This window comes from Natrix helvetica, assembly GCF_964273705.1.
Source record: "Natrix helvetica genome assembly, chromosome: 1".
NCBI classification, from domain to species: Eukaryota; Metazoa; Chordata; class Lepidosauria; order Squamata; family Natricidae; genus Natrix; species Natrix helvetica.
The window spans coordinates 94,663,934-94,683,995 of record NC_138548.1 but is presented as its reverse complement, the minus strand read 5'-3'; the positions used below and the strand labels follow the sequence as shown (position 1 = coordinate 94,683,995).

General features: G+C 38.1%; 1 protein-coding gene across 3 annotated transcripts in view; it reads right to left on the bottom strand.

Moving 5' to 3' along the window:
* Window positions 1–20,062, bottom strand: part of LUZP2 (leucine zipper protein 2) — a 397,437-nt gene that overhangs the window by 59,533 nt on the left and 317,842 nt on the right. For 2 of the 3 annotated variants that reach the window (XM_081936178.1, XM_081936176.1), the window contains exons 8-10: window positions 10,789–10,827; window positions 10,260–10,334; window positions 9,527–9,691 (exon numbers count right to left, since the gene is read on the bottom strand). In XM_081936178.1, the coding sequence (XP_081792304.1) occupies window positions 9,527–9,691; window positions 10,260–10,334; window positions 10,789–10,827 (279 nt within the window). The remainder of the gene's footprint in view (window positions 1–9,526; window positions 9,692–10,259; window positions 10,335–10,788; window positions 10,828–20,062) is intronic. The other variant, XM_081936177.1, reaches the window with a different exon arrangement.

Here is a 20,062-nt window from a genome sequence, read left to right as displayed (position 1 = left end):
TCTGGTGAACGCCTCGCTGGAGGAGGGGTTCCTGCCAGCCAACTTGAAAGAGGCGGTGGTGAGGCCCCTACTTAAGAGGCCTTCCCTAGACCCAGTTGAGTTAGCCAATTATCGTCCTGTCTCCAACCTTCCCTTTTTAGCGAAGGTTGTCGAGAGTGTGGTGGCACAGCAGTTCCCTCGACACCTGGAGGAAATTACTTATCTAGACCCGCGCCAGTCCGGTTTCCGACCGGTCCACAGCACAGAGACGGCTTTGGTTGCGTTGGTGGATGATCTCTGGAGGGCGAAAGATGGGGGCTGTTCCTCCATCTTAGTCCTGTTAGACCTCTCAGCGGCTTTCGATACCATCGACCATGGTATCCTGTTGCGTCGGCTGGAGGGGATGGGGGTGAGGGGCACCGTTTTGCGGTGGTTCTCCTCCTTCCTCTCCGGTCGGACACAATATGTGTTGGCGGGAGAGCAGAGATCGACCCTGAGGCCGCTCACGTGTGGAGTGCCACAGGGGTCGGTCCTCTCCCCTCTCCTGTTCAACACATACATGAAACCGCTGGGTGAGATCATTCGAGGATTCGGGGTTGAGTGCCATCTGTATGCAGATGACACTCAGCTATACATTTCTACCCCGAACCACCCCAACGAAGCCGTCGAGGTGATGTCCCGGTGTCTGGAAGCCATGCGGGTCTGGATGGGCGACAACAGACTCAAACTCAACCCTTCCAAGACGGAGTGGCTGTGGCTACCGGCGCCCCGCTTTAGCCAATGTGTTCCATCTCTGGCCATTGGGGGGGTACAACTGCCCCCGGTGGATAGGGTACGCAATTTGGGCGTCCTCCTAGATTCCCGGCTGTCGCTAGATGATCATGTGACGGCCGTGGCTAGGGGGGCGTTCCATCAGGTTCGCCTGATGCGCCAATTGCGTCCCTTACTGGAGCAGGACGCCCTTTGCACAGTCACTCATGCCCTAGTGACTTCTCGCCTTGATTACTGTAACGCTCTCTACATGGGGCTCACCTTGAGATGCACCCGAAGGCTCCAGCTGGTCCAGAATGCAGCCGCGTGGGTTATTATGGGGAGTACTAAGTACTCCCATGTAACACTCTCCTGCGTGAGCTGCACTGGCTACCTGTGGCCTTTCGGGTGCGTTTCAAGGTGTTGATCGTCATCTTCAAAGAGCTCCATGGCTCGGGACCTAGTTATTTGCGGGATCGCATTCTACCCCATACATCCCTGCGACCAATCCGCTCTCACAGAGAGGGCCTCCTCCGGGTACCATCCGCTAAACAGTGCGGGCGGGCGGTGCCTAGGAGTAGGGCCTTCTCTGTGATGGGCCCAACCCTCTGGAACGACCTCCCCCCCGATATTAGAACCACCTCTGATCTCCGCTCCTTCCGCAAGAAACTCAAGACCCACCTGTTTCGAGTAGCAGGTCTGGCCTAATTACAACCATAATCGTAACTGTATTTAACATCTATTCAAACCTTCCTGGTTGGCTTTTTAAATTTTATATTGGGGTTTTAACGGGTTTTAAAATTGTTCTTAATATTTAAATTGGTTTTGGGATTTTATAACAGACCATGTGTGTGAGTTGCTTATGTATCATGTCTTATGTCTTATGTCATTTTTATTGTTTTGATTATGAATGGTCTGTACACCGCCCCGAGTCCCTACGGGGAGAGGGGGCGGTCTATAAATTAAATAAACTATAAACTATAACTAAACTATAACAGCAAGCAACAGCAAGCAAACTCCCGGGCAAATTCTGGGAACAATATGGATCCAACCGATGCCCAGAACAGACCATTTTATCCATTTTCCAGCTTTGCAAGGTTTATATTACTGTCAGGCAAAAAATTACCAGGGTGTCTTTTGACTGGGAGAAGATCACAGTCCATGCATAGGGACAAGTTAGAAGCGTGGAAAATCCATAGTTATAATGAATAATATAAAATCCTGCACTGTTCTTGACTGTCTATTTAGTCTGGACCTCAAACCCAGGACAATTACCAGGGTAATCCAAAGCCACAATTGAGATCACACAATCATTGTGGACTATTGACTGGAATATATGGTCAGTAAGATGGAATTCAACAGATTATTCCTATGCCCTCCAATGATAGCCTAATATACCACAGAGAAGTTTGTTAATAAAAAGTTTGGGAGTAATGAATCTCTTTCTTTCTATCAGTCAGGTACCTGACTGAATCCAGAGCAGTGCTTTCACTGAAGATTGCATCCTGACTAAAATGCTTTACTAACTATTGACTTTTGCTTTGTTTTGTTTTTAAGTAACTGGCTGCTTTGTTAGCCCTATGTTTTATATTGAACTGCAGAATAATGATTTCTTTAGAAAAGTCCATTTGTTCCACAATACTGCCTTTCTCCTTCTGCTCATTGCTCTTGATGCTATATTATTGCCTAAAAGCTATACATTTGCATGTTACAAAGATACAGTACAAAATACTTTTGAAAGGAGACATTTCAAAGACAATTATTTAAGTCTATATATTCATCCATAAATTGTTTTAGCATATGTTGTTTATTCATTCTCCATTCTTTTGCCATTACTTTTAATCACACTAATATGCTGATTAAAGTAAGTTTTTAATTTTTATGTCTTTGTAAGCAAACTCAATTATGAACCAATGCAAAATTTGGATAGTAATTCCAATAAACACTTCGATTTGAAAGATATGATCAAATCAGTTTACACTGGATTATTATTTTTATTGAGGAAAAGACTGTTTAAACAAACAAACAAACAAACAAATAAATACATCTGTTGATTTCAGAAGATGTTGGCAGTTGACTATTTAAAATACCTAAGCAAGATATGGGAAAAGATTAATAATGATTCCTTGTTGTCAAGGAAAAGCATTACATAATCAATTTCTACAAAGACCTGACACTGTTTCACAACTGGAACATTAAAAAAAGTCACACTGCTGGATCCATACCTATACTATGATGAAATTATGATATCCTGGGTTTTGAAGAAGTACTTTATGTATATGAAGGTCAACACCAGCTAAAGAACTGTCAGCTGTGATTTCACATAGTTGTTAATAATAATTATCATCATCATCACAAGCTGAAATGAAATGTCTTAGGATAGCAAATATTAACTACTCATTATCCTAATTAATATTAACAGAAAGCCTTATTTAAACTTCAAGAGATAGTTTTCATTTATATTTTATTTACATTATCCTCTTTGTGGTAATTTTCGAAGGTCAGGTCCCCCCCCCAAAAAAAATATTGGGCAACTTGGCTTATTATATTAGCTTTCCAATGATCATTAGAAAATGTAAGGTTTCTGCTAAGAAACTTGCCATAACTCTTCATGACCTTCAAGAACATCCTCATGTATAATATCTTGCAGTAGATATTATAATATCAGTGACTATGAAAAGTGATTCATGTTCCAGGAAATAATTTATTTGGTCTTCCTGGCCACAGGTACCTCCTGGCCTCCTCTTTTAAATGCAAGCAGAAGAACTTTTTAGTATAAAGGAATTTTTAATCCAAAAATTGTACATGGATCTTTCAAGATTTTATTAAAGTACTCATCCTGAATAACTTTATTAAGCTGAGTAGCTTTATTAAACATATCTTTTTGAAACAAAGGTGATTAAAACCATAGGAAGATTTTCAGAAATTACAACATGACCTATATTAGAAATTAGAACATGATCTATATACTTTGCTGCATCTTTGTTTATAAAGCAACTAGATAATGAATGATTAATTTAAAATTTCCAGGAACTCAGTTAAAGTGATTCACTTGAGTATCTTGTTAAATACGAAGGAAAAATTCCCATTCAATGACTCAGTATTGATGGCAGGTCTTGTATTTAATCCTATAGGAAAGGAAATCTGAGCTACTCAATGTTAGATTATCTTCTGGAATCATTTCCTACTATGTGACCTAGAGTAAAGAAAATTATATGGTATTCACATGGTCTCAAAGTTTAATAGGTTTACTTATAAGCTGCTTTAATAAAGTAAATTTGGTATCAATATTGGTATTAGCTATCATTAGCTATGTAGCTGCTGAGCAATCATTGTTTACATAATTTTTCATTTGTGAAATATGTGTTATTCTTCTCAAATACTAATGCTTTCTGTGAAAGAGCCTCCAGAATACTTACTAAAACAAATAACTCAAAAGAATTGAATCAAGGTGCTCTTTAGGGAAATCAAAGAATGACATGCTAATGCTAAACTGTATACAAAATGCACAGATATTTGAAACAGTCTGTGGTGATTTCAAAAAAACTATTTTTAAACAATGCAGTTCTACTGAATGGCAACTAAATTAACCAAATCCACCCAACAAATTCACCCAGCAAAATGAGATTCATATAGAATCTTGCAGGGAAAAAAAAAGGAAGCCTCTTAAAAGTTAAGGAGGACAAGTTCTGTTTTAGCCTTGTTAGTTCTCACCCAATGTTTGATGTGTTTATTTGTTTGGACTAAGGACATTCTGCTTTCACAGGCCAATCTCTGGTTCAGCCTCAGACAGATAGTCTAGTTCTGTGGCATCTATCTCTGGAAATGGAGCCAGAAGGTATGATGGGGGCAGGTAGGAGCAAAACATGTTGCATAGTGTACAACTCACAGTTCTTTGAAAGAAATATGTGTTTGTTTTTAATCCTGACTTGTTGGCACATATATATTTGTCTTCTTAATATTTATTATCAAAAGGAAAAAAAATAGACAGCAACTCTAATTTAACAAAACAAAAAGCAAAAACCTCAGGGGCTCTGTTTGATAGATAAATTGCTAGATTTGCTTTCAGAATTATTTTTTCTAAGTTTCAGTTTTGTTTATATATACAGAATAAATAAATGATATACATTCTATGTAAATTCAATCCATCAATCTATCTCAGAACAATATTCTGCCAAAAAGTTTATCTCTGAATTGAAGTGTACCATATCTCTACAGCAGGTGTGGGTTCCTACCTGCGTGGGTACCAGTTCGCCGGGTGCGTATGCACAGTTCACTGCAAATTGATCTGCACATGTGCAAAGACCATGAAATACTAATAAAAAAAATGCTGGTAATGGCAGCAGAGACCGAGGAACTGGTTCAGGGGCGTGGCCAGCCTGGGTTGCTGCCAGTTCTGCAACCCAGGCCAAATTACCACTACCAGTTTTCCCAAACTGGTGAGAACCAGTACAAACCCACCTCTGCTCTACAGGGACAAAAATGCAATTCCTTGTCATGAATGGTATAACTGTTAGATGTGAGAAATCTTCATGACAAGAGTTTCATAGCAATAGCTTGAAAATATTGCCTAAAATATTTTTTTTAAGAAAAAAAGAGATGTTTCATTAAGGATTAGAAGTTTTTTAAAAAAGTATACACATTAAGAGAATTTGAGTTTTGTACTTTATATGAGAGAATTCCCCACCCAAATCATTAAATTTATATTGTCTTTTCTTTTCTTTACAGAATATTCAGAACAAAAGGTCAGAATATGAATTTAAATTAGGATATTATGATAAATGAAATGATCAGCAGCAGTTCCATTTTTAGCAAAGAAAAATGATTTATTTGAAAAATAGATTGTAATTTCAAAAACAGATAGAGATTATTGCCAGATCTTCCAAAGGTAATGACAGTAGACCAGATCAATTGTTTAGCAGTAAAACAGATTGAACAACACTGATTGTATAGATTAATGATTAGAGGCATTGCTTCATTTGTGTTTTTCCTGTCTTTTCTTTAATTCTCATTTAATTGCTTGCTATTTAGTTGCTTTTCTCCCAAAATGTAAAACTGCCACAATAGTATCAATTCAACAGTACCCTCTCTTTATTTATCCCCCCTGTGCCCAAGAAATAGTAGTACTATCTTTCATTTTCCATATTTCAATGGTATTCTAAAGACATCATTATGAAGCTCTTTGTCTGGAGCTTTTTCAGATTTTTTAAAAAAGAAGTATTAACAGGAAAATTTCAAAAGGATGTAAAAATGTGTAATAATAAAGCAACAGCACTCCACAACAATAAGAAAATTCATAATTACTAACAAAAGGTATTCTAAAACTTTTTTCTTCTTTTTCTCTCTCCATCCCCTTATCCATTTGCATTTTTAATTTGTTGGAGGCTAACTCCTTTCTATTTTTTTTAATTAATTGTGCCTGCAATCAATATTCTGAGAACAAGTTAGAAAGATTCCTTTTCAAAAAGAGAAAAAAAAAGATTGTTGGAAATGTCCATGTACATATGGGAGAACTGCATTAAATGATAAAAAAACAGATTCCCTTAAGACAAAAAGCAGCAACATAGCTTTTCCATTTCTACACTCTCCATCATTAAAAGCTATTGATGTTTTAAATTAGAAAAACAGGTTTGTCATGAACATTTAACAAAATAAAATATAACGTGAATCTGTTCTTTTTAAGTAGCTTCCTCTATCATTTTAACTACCTGTTTCAGACTGCTCTCTATGTTGTTGATATGTAATTCTTACTAAATTGAAAGTACTATAACTAATACAATCTTTCATTTCAGATGACAACTACTGATCTAGTCAGCCAAATTCTTTTGCAAGAAACAGTGTGTTTATTATCTTCAATGTTTGGAGCAAAACATTTTCCCAGAAGTTGTGGATACTCCAACACTGGAGGTTTTTAAGAAGAGATTGGACAACCATTTGTTTGAAATAGTATAACACAATACAATACAATACAATGCAATAGCAGAGTTGGAAGGGACCTTGGAGGTCTTCTAGTCCAACCCCCTGCCTAGGCAGGAAACCCTATACCATTTCAGACAAATAGCGATCCAACATCTTCTTAAAGACTTCCAGTGTTGGGGCATTCATAACTTCTGGAGGCAATCTGTTCCACTGATTAATTGTTCTAACTGTCAGGAAATTTCTCCTCAGTTCTAAGTTGCTTCTCTCCTTGATTAGTTTCCACCCATAACTTTCCTGCCTGTCTCTACTCTCTCCTCAACTCCCTGCCCAGGCTCCTTAGCTCCCCAACAGGAAGCAGTTGTTGGAGCTAAGCAGCTACCACGAGAAAGAGTTGGCAAACAGCTGGCTCTGTTCAAATTGGATCTGATTGAGAAGCAGGCTCAGCAAAAGCACCTTACTGAGGCCTATGAATATAGGCTTTCCAAGCAGAGGGAAGACTTGCGGGAGTGCAAGGCCAGATACTGGTGCCTGGAGGTTCAGCAGACTGAGATGGCCAGCCAGTTCCAGGCCCTGATGCTGTCACACTGGAACAAGGCCCTCCAACTCTTTGCCGCCAGTGACACTTCCCTCCAACCTTTTACCAAAGCCCAGTACCAGGAGGCTAAAACAGACCCCAAGTCAGATTTCTGCCCCCCTATGATCCACACAAAGGGACCCTGAAGAGGGAGACTCTCTGTAGCATCACAAGCATTCATTTTATGTATCCGGCCTAGGGGCCATAATTTGAGGATCCCTGATTTAGTGTAATATAAAAAATGCTAATATTTTTTTCTGTGGAGCACCAAAATTTTCTCACATACCAACAGTGGTCCATAGACCACTAGTTGGTGACCGCTGGACTAAAAGACCTCTAAGGTTGCTTGCAACGTTAACTTTTTCATAAAATCAAATCAGGAATTGGTCATCTTTTTATTTTTAAAGCTAACTAATATTAGACATATAAAGAACCTTTCCATTCCTTTAGTTTAATCTTTTTGGTATTTTTTTGTCTAAAATGAATTGATATGTGTACTTTTAAAAATATGGCAGTGACTGTTATAAATGTAATACTTGTGAATCTTGCTACTTTTGATAAGCAGCAACTAGATTGGCTTGTCTTGCAGATAGTATTATTTCAAGGAGTTTTTCATCCAATTTATACCTTATGGTCTTTTTCAGTATCGTAATATAGTATAATAGTTCAATAATATAATTTGGTTGTAATGCGTATAATTCAAACTTGGATCATTACTCACCGTGAACAAGTACTACAGTAGCAGGTTTCAAGAATTGTGACTATGTGAAATATATATTTACAATAAGATGTCTATGAACAAAGCAGCAAATTCATGACCCATTTCCCCCAGATATATTCATGACATGGCCTTGTGTCAGCAATATCTCACAAGCAATCATATTTCTCAGTGAAAGATATTGAAGGAACATGTTATGAATTACAATCTATTTATTGATTATTCTGAACCCTGGAGAGAAAGTCTACATTGGTGTTTCAGAAATGTTGCCTAAGGAAACATTTTGAAATGTATCTTGGAGACATTGTTGAGGTTGGACATTGCTTAAAAGGTGAAAAAGCATTTCTGAAGAACAAATTTGGCAAAAGAAACAAAAGATAGTACCAATGATATTAGATACCTTGGGTGAAATCCCAAAACATCTGGAATGTCACTTGAAAACAACTGGCATTGGTAAAATTACCATCAATCAATTGCAAAAGACATCTTTTCTTGGACAGCCTTACATTTAATGTAAGTACATTTAATAAAATAAATAAAATTTACAATGCAATCTGTCAATACATTGGAAAAACTAATAGGAGAATAAATGCATGTATCACAGATGCATTTCATGTTGTAACGGCCTGGCTGGTGGGTGGGGCTCATTTATTGATTAAGGCTGGTTTCCAGATGTCTGGTAGGTTGGAGGTATCATCACATTTATTCATGTTGTGGGGGCGTTTCTCTATTTCGATAGCTTCCATAATTATTCTCTTGTTGAAGTGTTCAGTTTTGGAGATTAACCTGGTTCCTTCAAAATTAATTTCATGTCCTGTAGCTTTAAGGTGCTGGAAAAGGGAGGAAGTGTTTTTTTTTCTTTTTTTCTGACTGCGTTCTTGTGTTCTGCGATTCGTGCATTTATTCCCCTGTTTGTTTGTCCTATGTATGTTGCAAGGCAGATTTTGCATGGTATTCCGTAGACTCCTTGGTTTTCTAGCTGGATTTTGTCTTTGGGGTTTCTTAAGATGTTGGCTATTTTTTGGTCAGTGTTGAAGGCTGTCTTGATATTGTGTTTGTGGAGAATTTTGCTGATTTTATCTGTGGTGCCTTTGATGTAAGGGAGGAGGGTGATGCCTTTGTCCTGTGTCTTGGTTTTTTGGGGGAGTCTCCCTTTGGATTTGGTTGGTAATTGTTCTTCTTTGGAATCCGTTGGAGATTAATACATTTGTGAGTGTGTGTAATTCAGTTTTCAGGTGGCCTTTGTCAGCTAGACGTTTGGTTCTGGAGATGAGGGTCTTGGCTACAGAGTTGATCAGTGCAAGGTGGTGATGGGATTGTGCGTTTAAGTAGGAGTTGGTGTGTGTTTTTTTTTCCAGGTAGATGGTGTGTCGTAGAGAGCCATATATATGTGTGTGTGTTTGTGTGTGTGTGTGTATCAAACAATAAATAGTTAAAATCCTATTTAAACAAGCAAACAAAACGCAGTGACAATAAAGTTAGTTTTAATACTGCCTTAAAAATTTCTCCTGTTTTAATAAAGTTTTAGGCTTATTATGGTAGAATATTGAGACAAATTTTCATTTAAAAAAAGCAAAGCCAGATACCTTGGTGTTTGTCACTTGAAATGGAGCTTTTGAACCATTTGTAAAAGATGATGTCTGTCTCTCGACTGATCTTGAAGGGATTATATTGGCAGTAGGAGACTGATTGTGCAAAACGGATGAGAGGCATAGTTGTACAGTGTCCTTCAGAGCTTTCAACTGTGATTCCTGGGGGGAAATGTCACATGATTATAAGGAATAATTTACTCAGGCTTTAACAAAATCATAATTTCATCCAAAACAACTTCACTAAGCAAATGATCAGATTCAAAGTAGGAAGAATAGATAAAAAAATACATTGTTCCTCACTTCAACTCCCCAGGGACAGCTCCTTGGGAAGGGAAAGGCATGGTATGACAACTGTTGCAAACAACATTGAATTAGCTAGACTAATGGTTGAACAAAATGGTGGAATTAACTCACCACACTGAACCATAATATGGTTAGTTTGTTTTTGGCTTAGTATGTGATTTGAAACCCACAATTGATAATTTCATATTCAGTGTGAATCAGCTCATGGTATATTTTTCAAAACTGCATAGGTGAAAGCAATAATGGCTTAGTGGGATGTCAGGACTCAACATGGTAGCTTTCACTTTTCAAAAGAAACATTCATTACATGCAAAATCAAAATTACGGTTATGTTTTTACAAGAATAAAATTTTTAGGTCTAAATTAGGGTGCCCAAAAGCTGCCTATTAATAGTGCTTGTGGATATGCTCAGAAGACGACTTACTTTGTCAAGAGCTGCTTTTTCCAATTCTTCCTTTGCGATTGCTAGTTTTTGTTCCAAGTCTGTAAGCTGCTGTGCCTGTGAGAAATTAAAAAAAAAATAGCTAGTATAAATTATGAACCAATTTTTCACCCACTAAACTCATCTAACATATCTGGAAGAAGAATAAGGTAACTGAAATAGATCAAACGCTGTGGAAAAAATCTTGAGACAATGGAATAGTTTCTTTAGGGAATATAAGAGTGGGTAGATAATAGACATAAAAAGGAAGAATTTAAAATCCCTTTCTGGTGACTATTTTATTATCAATTTCAATGGGCCAAATATATTCCATCTTGTTTTTAAATATTTACAAATTTCATTGAAACACACAGGTGGCAATTCTTGCATAACTTTGGATAATTGGAAGGCATTTTATTCATTAAAAAAGAGACTACAATTCACATGCATGTGAAAAGACAACTTTCCTTCATTCTTTTTCTTAAACAAAATAAAAGAACTGAAAGAACATATTGAAAAGTGTTTGCTTAACTTTTTCCATATGCTGCATCATGAGTCTTCCTATTTTATTCTTGTCCATGTATTGTAATTTTGCAGGAGAAAACCAATTAGGAGTCATAATTTGAAAAAGGAAAAATAAAGAATTACTGTTGCTTTTCTTTCTTGGATACCCCTTCTCAAATTGTAACAGGTATGCTAATTATTTAATAACTTTTTCTTCACCCCATAAATTTTGGTCTTTGCTAGACAGTGATTTCATTTTGCATAATCAGCTGCTTTGAATACTTTGCAATATTTCCGATTATCCTCTGAGCATGAAACAATTGCTATTTCAGTTGGCCAGTCATTTTATAAAAAGATTTATGTGGACACATTATGCTTTCAATTGGGTTGTGGAAAATATGCCCTTTGGGGCAAAACTGACAGTACAACATTCTGTCCACTGATATCAATGCAACATTGCTCAGTATGGAATGAAATTGCACATGATTGAGCAGGCAAAATAATAATAATATCCAGATTATATAAGAGAGGACCCTGCATAATTGGCAACTTCTAACATTAGTGAATCAATCTCTAATGCATCATGGTCTATAGCATCAATACAGCCATTCTTTATAGTGGTAAAGAGAGTAATGTTTGAGCTTAGTGTCATTGGGACTAGAAACCTATGCTTTGAAATTGGTTAACTATTAATCCAGCAACACGATCACTTGGGTCATCTAGAGTCCATCCATTTTAACTACCATATATGAAAGAGAATCTGGGTAATATTTTTTTTTTAAAAAAAATATGACTACCAAGTGATTGGCAGATAATTGCTTTCCCCCCAAATTTAAATAATTTTATAGTTATATCTAATGTTTATGTAAAAGAAGTGGGGAAAGTATAATGGACAGATGGTTATGTTGGCTATAAGAAATTTTTATACAGCACTGGACATTTTTAGCATATGAATTGCTTTGCAAGGTTTTATTTCACAAGTCATAAAAGACATTGCATTTAGGGCTCTTCACTAAACATTGCCAAACAAGCAATTACTAGAGTCCGTTGCTAATTTTTCCCAAAGTTGCCACCATCCAGATGTCTGACTTTCATATTTCCTTTATAAAATTATAGGAAGAGACAGTTTCATCCTTTACATTTTAATGTGCCATTATGATAAACCAGTAGATGGAATTAAAAACTGGAATGGCTTACCTTCTATCACAAATTAACAAAACATTCAAAGCAAAATAAATATAAAACTAATTTGGAATCCTTCTACAGATATGGAAAGTAAATTAAAACAGTTAAGGGGAAATTAAATTTTTGAGCAATAGTGCAAAACTATTAAGGGATGCTTCATTTAATGAAAATTTGTGCATAGTACCTCTTGATAGCTGTTTTATAAAACAATATGATCCCCTGGCCAGTTTTTAAAACAAAGTGAAGTTAACACTTTTCTTCGCCTTGTGTCACTCTGAGCCTGTCATCCAGTTTTTCTAGCAGCTGGGAGAACTGTTTAGAAAGCTTCAGATGTAAAGTACTTTGTTGAGGAGAATTGTATCACATCCTTGACTGAACAAGAGGAACTGCACTGCAGTTGTGGCCTCCAGGGTCCTTGTTTCGGTAAAACTCAGCTGCTTAGTACAGGCCTAGAGACCTAGGTCCCAAAGAATTAACCAGATTCACAGGATGGCTGCTCTCAAAACCATGAAAGGCCGGACTACCTTGACTAAAGTTTAACTTTGTGGAATTTCCTGAATAGTTCAGTGAGCAGGTTTCAGAAATGAAAATCAGAATGAAGTGTCAAGTAAAAGAAAGGAACTAAAATGAGGGGATGTTGCCTTTAAAATTAAACAAGGGGGATTTTTGTTTTTTGCAGAAGAAAATGAAACTTGAATAACTTCTGGATTTATACATATGTACAGTAATGAACTATTTGAATTTGTCCACAGAAATAAATAAGAATCTAAAATATTTCTGGTGGACAGTTTTGTATAATTTTAGGACTACATTTGTGGTCCGGTGTCCAGATGTACCAACTTTACATGAATCACAATGTTGTAGGTGAAGTAAATAAATCTCCATCTTTAGTTGAAGTTTCAATAGGAAAGGTATTTTTTTTTAAAAAAGGATAATAGTTCAGCTATGGTGTTGATGATGAGTCCATACAGGCATATAGACATATACTTTAACATTTTTGTAGTTGCTAAACTGGGAGAGATCTATGAGATCTGGAGATGACATTAAATTAGATGTGTAGCTAGAAACCTAGAAGGCTGAATTAAAATTCAAAACAAACCTAATTTAAAAAAATGAGGTGAAAATAAAATTATCAAAATTGACAGAGGAACAAAAAATATCTCTATAAATCTCTATCATTTGAACCTTCCTGAAGCTAGGATTGGAGCTGCTGGAGAGAAGGGGGGGAGAGTCACAAGACAAAGACACTGAGGTGGGGGCCCTTAAACTCCATATCATTTGAAGCTTCCTGAAGCTAGGATTGGAGCTGCTGGAGAGAAGGGGGGGAGAGTCACAAGACAAAGACACTGAGGTGGGGCCCCTTAAACTCCATATCATTTGAACCTTCCTGAAGCTAGGATTGGAGCTGCTGAAGAGAAGGGGGGGTGAGTCACAGAGACCAAGACACTGAGGTGGGGCCCGCGCGCCTAACTGCGCGCGAATCATATATCTATAAACCAAAATAGCAATAATACATTCTGGATTAGTGTGTTTGAGATTGTGATTTTATTTATTTCAAAATGACTGGCTTAGTTCAATGTAATAGCTGTTTTGCACCTGTCTTTCGCAGTACTCTTTTCAAATTTGGATACTGTCCCCTTTGTAAACAAATTACGAGTCTACATGGGCAGATTACCTATCTAGAATCTGTAATCTGTGCTCTCCAAGCAGAAACTAGGTGTCTACGTCAGCCATTCCACTCTATGGTGAAGCCACACTATCAGCCCCCTCTACCACAAAGATCTTGCAGGAGAAGAGCTGTCTGGACAACTGTGGGATCTGGCAGGTTGAGAGCTGTGAACCATAAACCCAAAGCTTTTGCTGTGACCCAGCAAAACAGATATAGTGCCCTTGCTGACCTTAATGGGGACACTAAAGAGATAGGTCAAGGCAGTTGTGATAATGATGACTCAAATAAGCAGGGGATCGTGGTCCAAAACGAAGAACTTTCTTCGGAAAGGCGAAAAGGGGAACCAGGTATCACACATCAGTCGCAGAAGAAGATCAAGGTATATAAAAAGAGAAGTCACCTTCTGGTTGGTGATTCAATTGTAAGAGATGTTAATTTAGGAGAGGATACGGAGGTTTTAAAAGAGGTCAGGTGTCTGCCAGGTGCTACTGCCAGCAGAGACAAGAGGCGTATTCTTAAGATAGTCAAGAATGCAAGTAAGGACTGTGACGTTGATGCTATTATACATCTTGGCACTAATGATCTATCCCAGAAAGATATACTTTCTGTGCAGAATGATTTCCAGAACTTGGGGTATGAACTTAATAGTATAGGTTGTAGGCTTATCTTTTCAGAGGTTTTACCTGTATAAGGAACAAAAAGGGAAGGGCCAGCGTGTAGCAGAGTTTAATGTTTGGCTAAAGGAGTGGTGTAAAAGGGAAGGCTTTGGTTTTATTAGTCATGAAGCCTGTAGCTGGTCCAATGAAAAACTGTACAAAAGAGATGGGTTGCACCCATCCAAGAAAGGAACTGAGTTACTTGGCATTAAATTCACAGATTTTCTTGATAAACATTTAAACTGAAGAGCGGGGACAGGGAATTAATAGATACAGAACATCTCTGTCCCCAGCAAACTAAAATTCATAGGGTTATAAATGCATGTAACATAGATGTGTGTGTGGGTAAGATTATCACTCCTGCTGTCAAGCAAAACCAAGCATGTAATAGTGATTGTCATACCATGTGCATGAATCACACAAGTGGCAAGAAAATAGAGGCAGTCAGGCATAATACAGGTTATGTAGACAGTAAACACAAGGTCAATCAAAATGGACTCAAATGTCTATATACCAATGCACAGAGTATGAGGAATAAACAGGGAGAATTAGAAATTCAAGTAAAAGAGGGCAGATATGATATTATTGCCATTACAGAAACTTGGTGGGATGAAACTGACAAATGGAACATACAGCTAGAAGGATTTAAATTATTTAAAAGAAATAGACCAAATAAAAGAGGAGGTGGAGTTGCACTATATATAAGAAATAACTATGTCTCTACAGAAATAGAGCACAACAATAATGAGAACTATCTTGAATGCATTTGGGTCAATATTAAAGGTTGTGGGGGAAATGACATTGCCATAGGTCTATACTACAGGCCACCCAACCAAGCAGAGGAAGAAGATGAACTTTTTGCTAGTCAGCTAACTAAGGTATGTAGGAAGCACACCACAATAGTAATGGGAGATTTTAACTACCCTGACATCAACTGGGAAACAAACTCTGCACCAAGTGGAAGATCCAACAGGTTCCTAACAAACCTAGCAGACAACTTTGTTTTCCAAAAAGTAGAGAAGGAAACAAGGGGATCAGCCATACTGGACTTAATTCTCACTAACAGAGAGGAAATGATAGAAGGTGTTGAAGCCATAGGAACCCTGGGGGCAAGTGACCATGCAATATTGGAATTTAACATTATCCAAACACAAGTAGTAGAACAAAGTCAAACTAGAGTCTTGGACTTTAAGAAAGCTAATTTCAATAAACTTAGAGAGAGCTTGGGAAAAATTCCATGGATGAGAATCCTCGAGGGGAAAACAACTCAAGAAGCTTGGGAAATTTTGAAAAATGAGATTAGAAAAGCCCAGTCTAACACAATACCAATGAAGAAGAAAAACAACAGCTCCCAAAAGAAACCAGCATGGCTGCATAAACAACTATCTGACAAACTGAAAGACAAAAAAAGTAAGTATAAAAAGGGGAAGGAGGGGGACATACCTAAGGCAGAATATCAGCAAATAGCCCGCACCTGTAAAGATGAAGTGAGGAAAGCTAAGGCTCACAATGAAGAAAGGCTTGCCACAAAAGTAAAAATTAACAAAAAAAGCTTCTTCCAACATGTTAAAAACAAGAAAAAAGTTAAGGAAACAATTGGTCCATTGCTAGGAGAAAGTGGCAAGAAGGTGACAAGCAACAGGGAGAAAGCAGAACTATTTAACTCATGTTTTGCATCTGTCTTTACACAAAGGGATAAAACAGTCCAACCTATCAAAAGCAGCACCACAAAATTAGGAACACAAATTGAAATAGGGAAGAAAATGGTAAGTGAGCACCTGTCTACCCTAGACGAGTTCAAATCACCAGGACCGGATGGATTACACCCCAGAGTTCTGAAGGAACTAGCAGACGAGATCTCAGAACCACTGAATTATATCTTTCAGAGATCCTGGAACACCGGGGAACTACCAGAGGACTGGAAAAGAGCTGATGTGGTTCCCATCTTCAAAAAAGGGAAAAAATTAGATCCAGGAAACTACAGACCTATCAGCCTAACCTCAATACCAGGAAAGATTCTGGAAAAAATAATCAAGCAACAAATTTGCGAACACCTAGAAGCAAACAAAGTAATAGCCAAAAGCCAACATGGATTTGTCAAAAACAGATCATGCCAGACTAATCTTATTGCATTCTTTGATAATGTGACAAAATTAGTGGACCAGAGGAATGCCGTTGATATAGTTTACTTGGACTTCAGTAAGGCTTTTGATAAGGTAGACCATAACCTACTACTAGATAAAGTAGAAGAATGTGGGTTAGACAGCATCACCACCAGATGGATTGGTAACTGGCTGACCAACCGCACTCAACGTGTAGTTCTCAATGGAACTGCATCTACATGGAGGGAAGTATGCAGTGGAGTACCCCAAGGCTCTGTTTTAGGCCCAGTACTCTTCAACATCTTCATCAATGATTTGGATGAGGGAATAAATGGGGAACTCATCAAATTTGCAGATGATACCAAGCTGGCAGGAATAGCCAACACTCCAGAAGATAGGCTTAAGATACAGAAGGATCTTGACAAACTTGAATATTGGGCACTATCTAATAAAATGAAATTCAATGGTGAAAAGAGTAAGGTTCTACATTTAGGCAACAAAAACGGAATGCACAGGTACAGTATAGGTGATACCTTACTCAGTAGTAGTAACTGTGAAAGGGATCTTGGAGTCCTAGTGGACAACCAATTAAATATGAGCCAGCAGTGTGCAGCAGCTGCCAAAAAAGCCAACACAGTTCTAGGCTGCATCAACAGAGGGATAGAATCAAGATCATGTGAAGTGTTAATACCACTTTATAATGCCTTGGTAAGGCCACACTTGGAATACTGCATTCAGTTCTGGTCGCCACGATGTAAAAAAGATGTGGAGACTCTAGAAAGAGTGCAGAGAAGAGCAACAAAGATGATTAGGGGACTGGAGACTAAAACATATGAAGAACGGTTGCAGGAACTGGGTATGTTTAGCTTAAGAGAAAGAAGGACTAGGGGAGACATGATAGCATTATTCCAATATCTCAGAGGTTGCCACAAAGAAGAGGGAGTCAAACTATTCTCCAAAGCACCTGAGGGTAGAACAAGAAGCAATGGGTGGAAACTAATCAAGGAGAGAAGCAACTTAGAACTGAGGAGAAATTTCCTGACAGTGAGAACAATTAATCAGTGGAACAGATTGCCTCCAGAAGTTGTGAATGCCCCAACACTGGAAGTCTTTAAGAAGATGTTGGATAGCTATTTGTCTGAAATGGTATAGGGTTTCCTGCCTAGGCAGGGGGTTGGACTAGAAGACCTCCAAGGTCCCTTCCAACTCTACTATTGTATTGTATTGTATTGTAAATCTTATGCATATATTTTCGATGGGGGATACCTAACTGTAACAGAATTAGTGGGGGGGGGAAAGAGCTTGGAATAAACATGGAAAAAACGTGGGAGTAAAAACCACATTTTATTATATTTTAGTCAGCCCTCACCACCAAGGTTGTTTGAATGTCTAGTTATCACACCATCAGACAATAAACAGGTTCATAGAAGGACAATAAAAATATAAAGAATACTTGAATAAAGTATAGATATAATAGAACTTCTTTAGATATTTATAGTGCTACAGTGTACATAAAATTCAGAAACTGTTTTTTTTTTTGGTTATTCTAGAGTGCAAGAAATGAACAAACACCTTTACAGAAGGACAAATTCTGATTCAATAATAGAAATAGCTTCACAGCAGTAAAAATAGTTCGATGGTGGAATCAAAAGATTTTTCCAAAAGTTGATGGGCTCATTTCACTGGATATATTTAAATGGTGGCTAGATGTTCATCTTTCTCAAATATTTTGGATTCCTGACCAAGTGTTGTATCCAATGACTTAACAATGATCACTCAATGGTCAACCTATTTTCTAAAGCACCAAAATACAAAGCAAGAAACAATGGGTGAAAATTAACCAAGGAGCAACCTAGATTAAGGAGAAAATTCCTAATCGTTAGAGCATTGGTTAGAGCAGTGATGGCGAACCTATGACACGCATGCCACAAGTGGCACACGGAGCTATTTGTCTGGGCACGCTGGCCAGCTGAGTTCACCCATTTTTAAAGCCATTTTTTACCCTCCCCAGGCTCCAGAGGCTTTATAGGAGCCTGGGGAGGGTGAAAAGAGCCTCCCCCTCCCCGGAGGCCCTCTGGAGGCTTCATGAGCTTCCCTGACACCTTCGGAGCGCTCAAAACAACCCTCCGAGCAAACCGGAAGTCACTTCCTGTTTGCTCGGAGGATCGTTTTGAGCACTCCAAAGGCTTCAGGGACTGTCCAGAGGGTTCCCTGACACCTCTGTAGGGCGTCCGGGGGGGCAGGGAGGCTGTTTTCGCCCTCCCCAAGCTCCTATAAAGCCTCTGGAGCCTGGTGAGGGCGAAAAAAGCATGTACAAATGGGGGGGAGCACCTGTAGTGCGTGCATGCGCACTGGGGGTCATACATTGCATTATGGGTGTGGCACACCAGCACATGCCCCCCTGCACTCCCCCCACTTATGGCATTCGAGCCAAAAAAGGTTCGCCATCGCTGGGTTAGAGTAATGGAATGGCTTGACTTCAGAATTTGTGGGTGGAGGCTTTCCATCAGTGGAGGCTTTCAAAAAGAGACTGGACAACCATTTGTCTGAAATGGCATAGGGTCTCCTGCTTGAGCAGGTGGTTGGACTAGAAGACCTCCAAAGTCCTTTCAACTTTATTATTCTATGTTCTAAATGATTGTTTTCAATTATATCAACTATGCAATATTGGCCATTTAAGCAATAAGCAGTATTGCAAGTATTTCAACCTTACATGTTTGAATTTTTAACTGCTGATAAGTATGCTCCACTTACTACTATGAATTGGTATACCATACCCATGGAAGATAGTGGGTGCAAATAGGTTTGAATGTTTTGCTAATATTTTTTTAAACAATATATTCTTTTTGTACATCTATTGATACACAGCAGTGGTGGGTTGCAGGCGGTACACCCCAGTACCGTTCCGGTACGGTGCTCCAGAGAGCCCACCCACCCGCCCACATTCCTTACCTGTCTTGAAACTCTTTGGCGCTTCCGCGCACAGTTCATAAAGCACCTGTGCAACGGTCTGCCGAGCAGCTGGAATGTCGCAGAGGTTTGCAGAGGTGTCGCTGGATGGTAAGACGCATGTGCGCACTGTGGGCGTCATGTGGAGGATGCCGAGCCCCGTTGCAACCGTACTGGTTGCAACAGGGTCCGGAACCCACCATTGATATACAGTGTATACACAATTTAAAACAGTGAAACGTGAGAGGAGGCAAAAGTCAATAAATTTCACTGGCTTTGCAAGTGAGTTTCACATATTTAGTATGAAAATATCATACTAAGGAATATTATATTTTTATTTTCTTAAAAATCTATCATACTTTAAAATTTCTTTTAGAATTTTATAGGCAGTTTGGTTTACTCTGCAATGTAATTTTATAATTATGTAATCCTAACTTTCCTCTAATTTAAGACATGTATGTATGTATGTATGTATGTATGTATATATATATATATATATATATATATATATATATATATATATATATATATATATATATATATATATATATATATATATATATATATATATATATATATATATATATATAAGCAAAACAAAAATTTAATCAATGTTTTGTGTGTGTGTGTTTGTGTGTGATTACTTTTGATTGCCTTCTGCCTTCTTTCTGAGCCAGAAATAGTAAACCTAACATAATTTAATCTGTTTCACTCCTACAAAGCATACAATTTGTCATATAG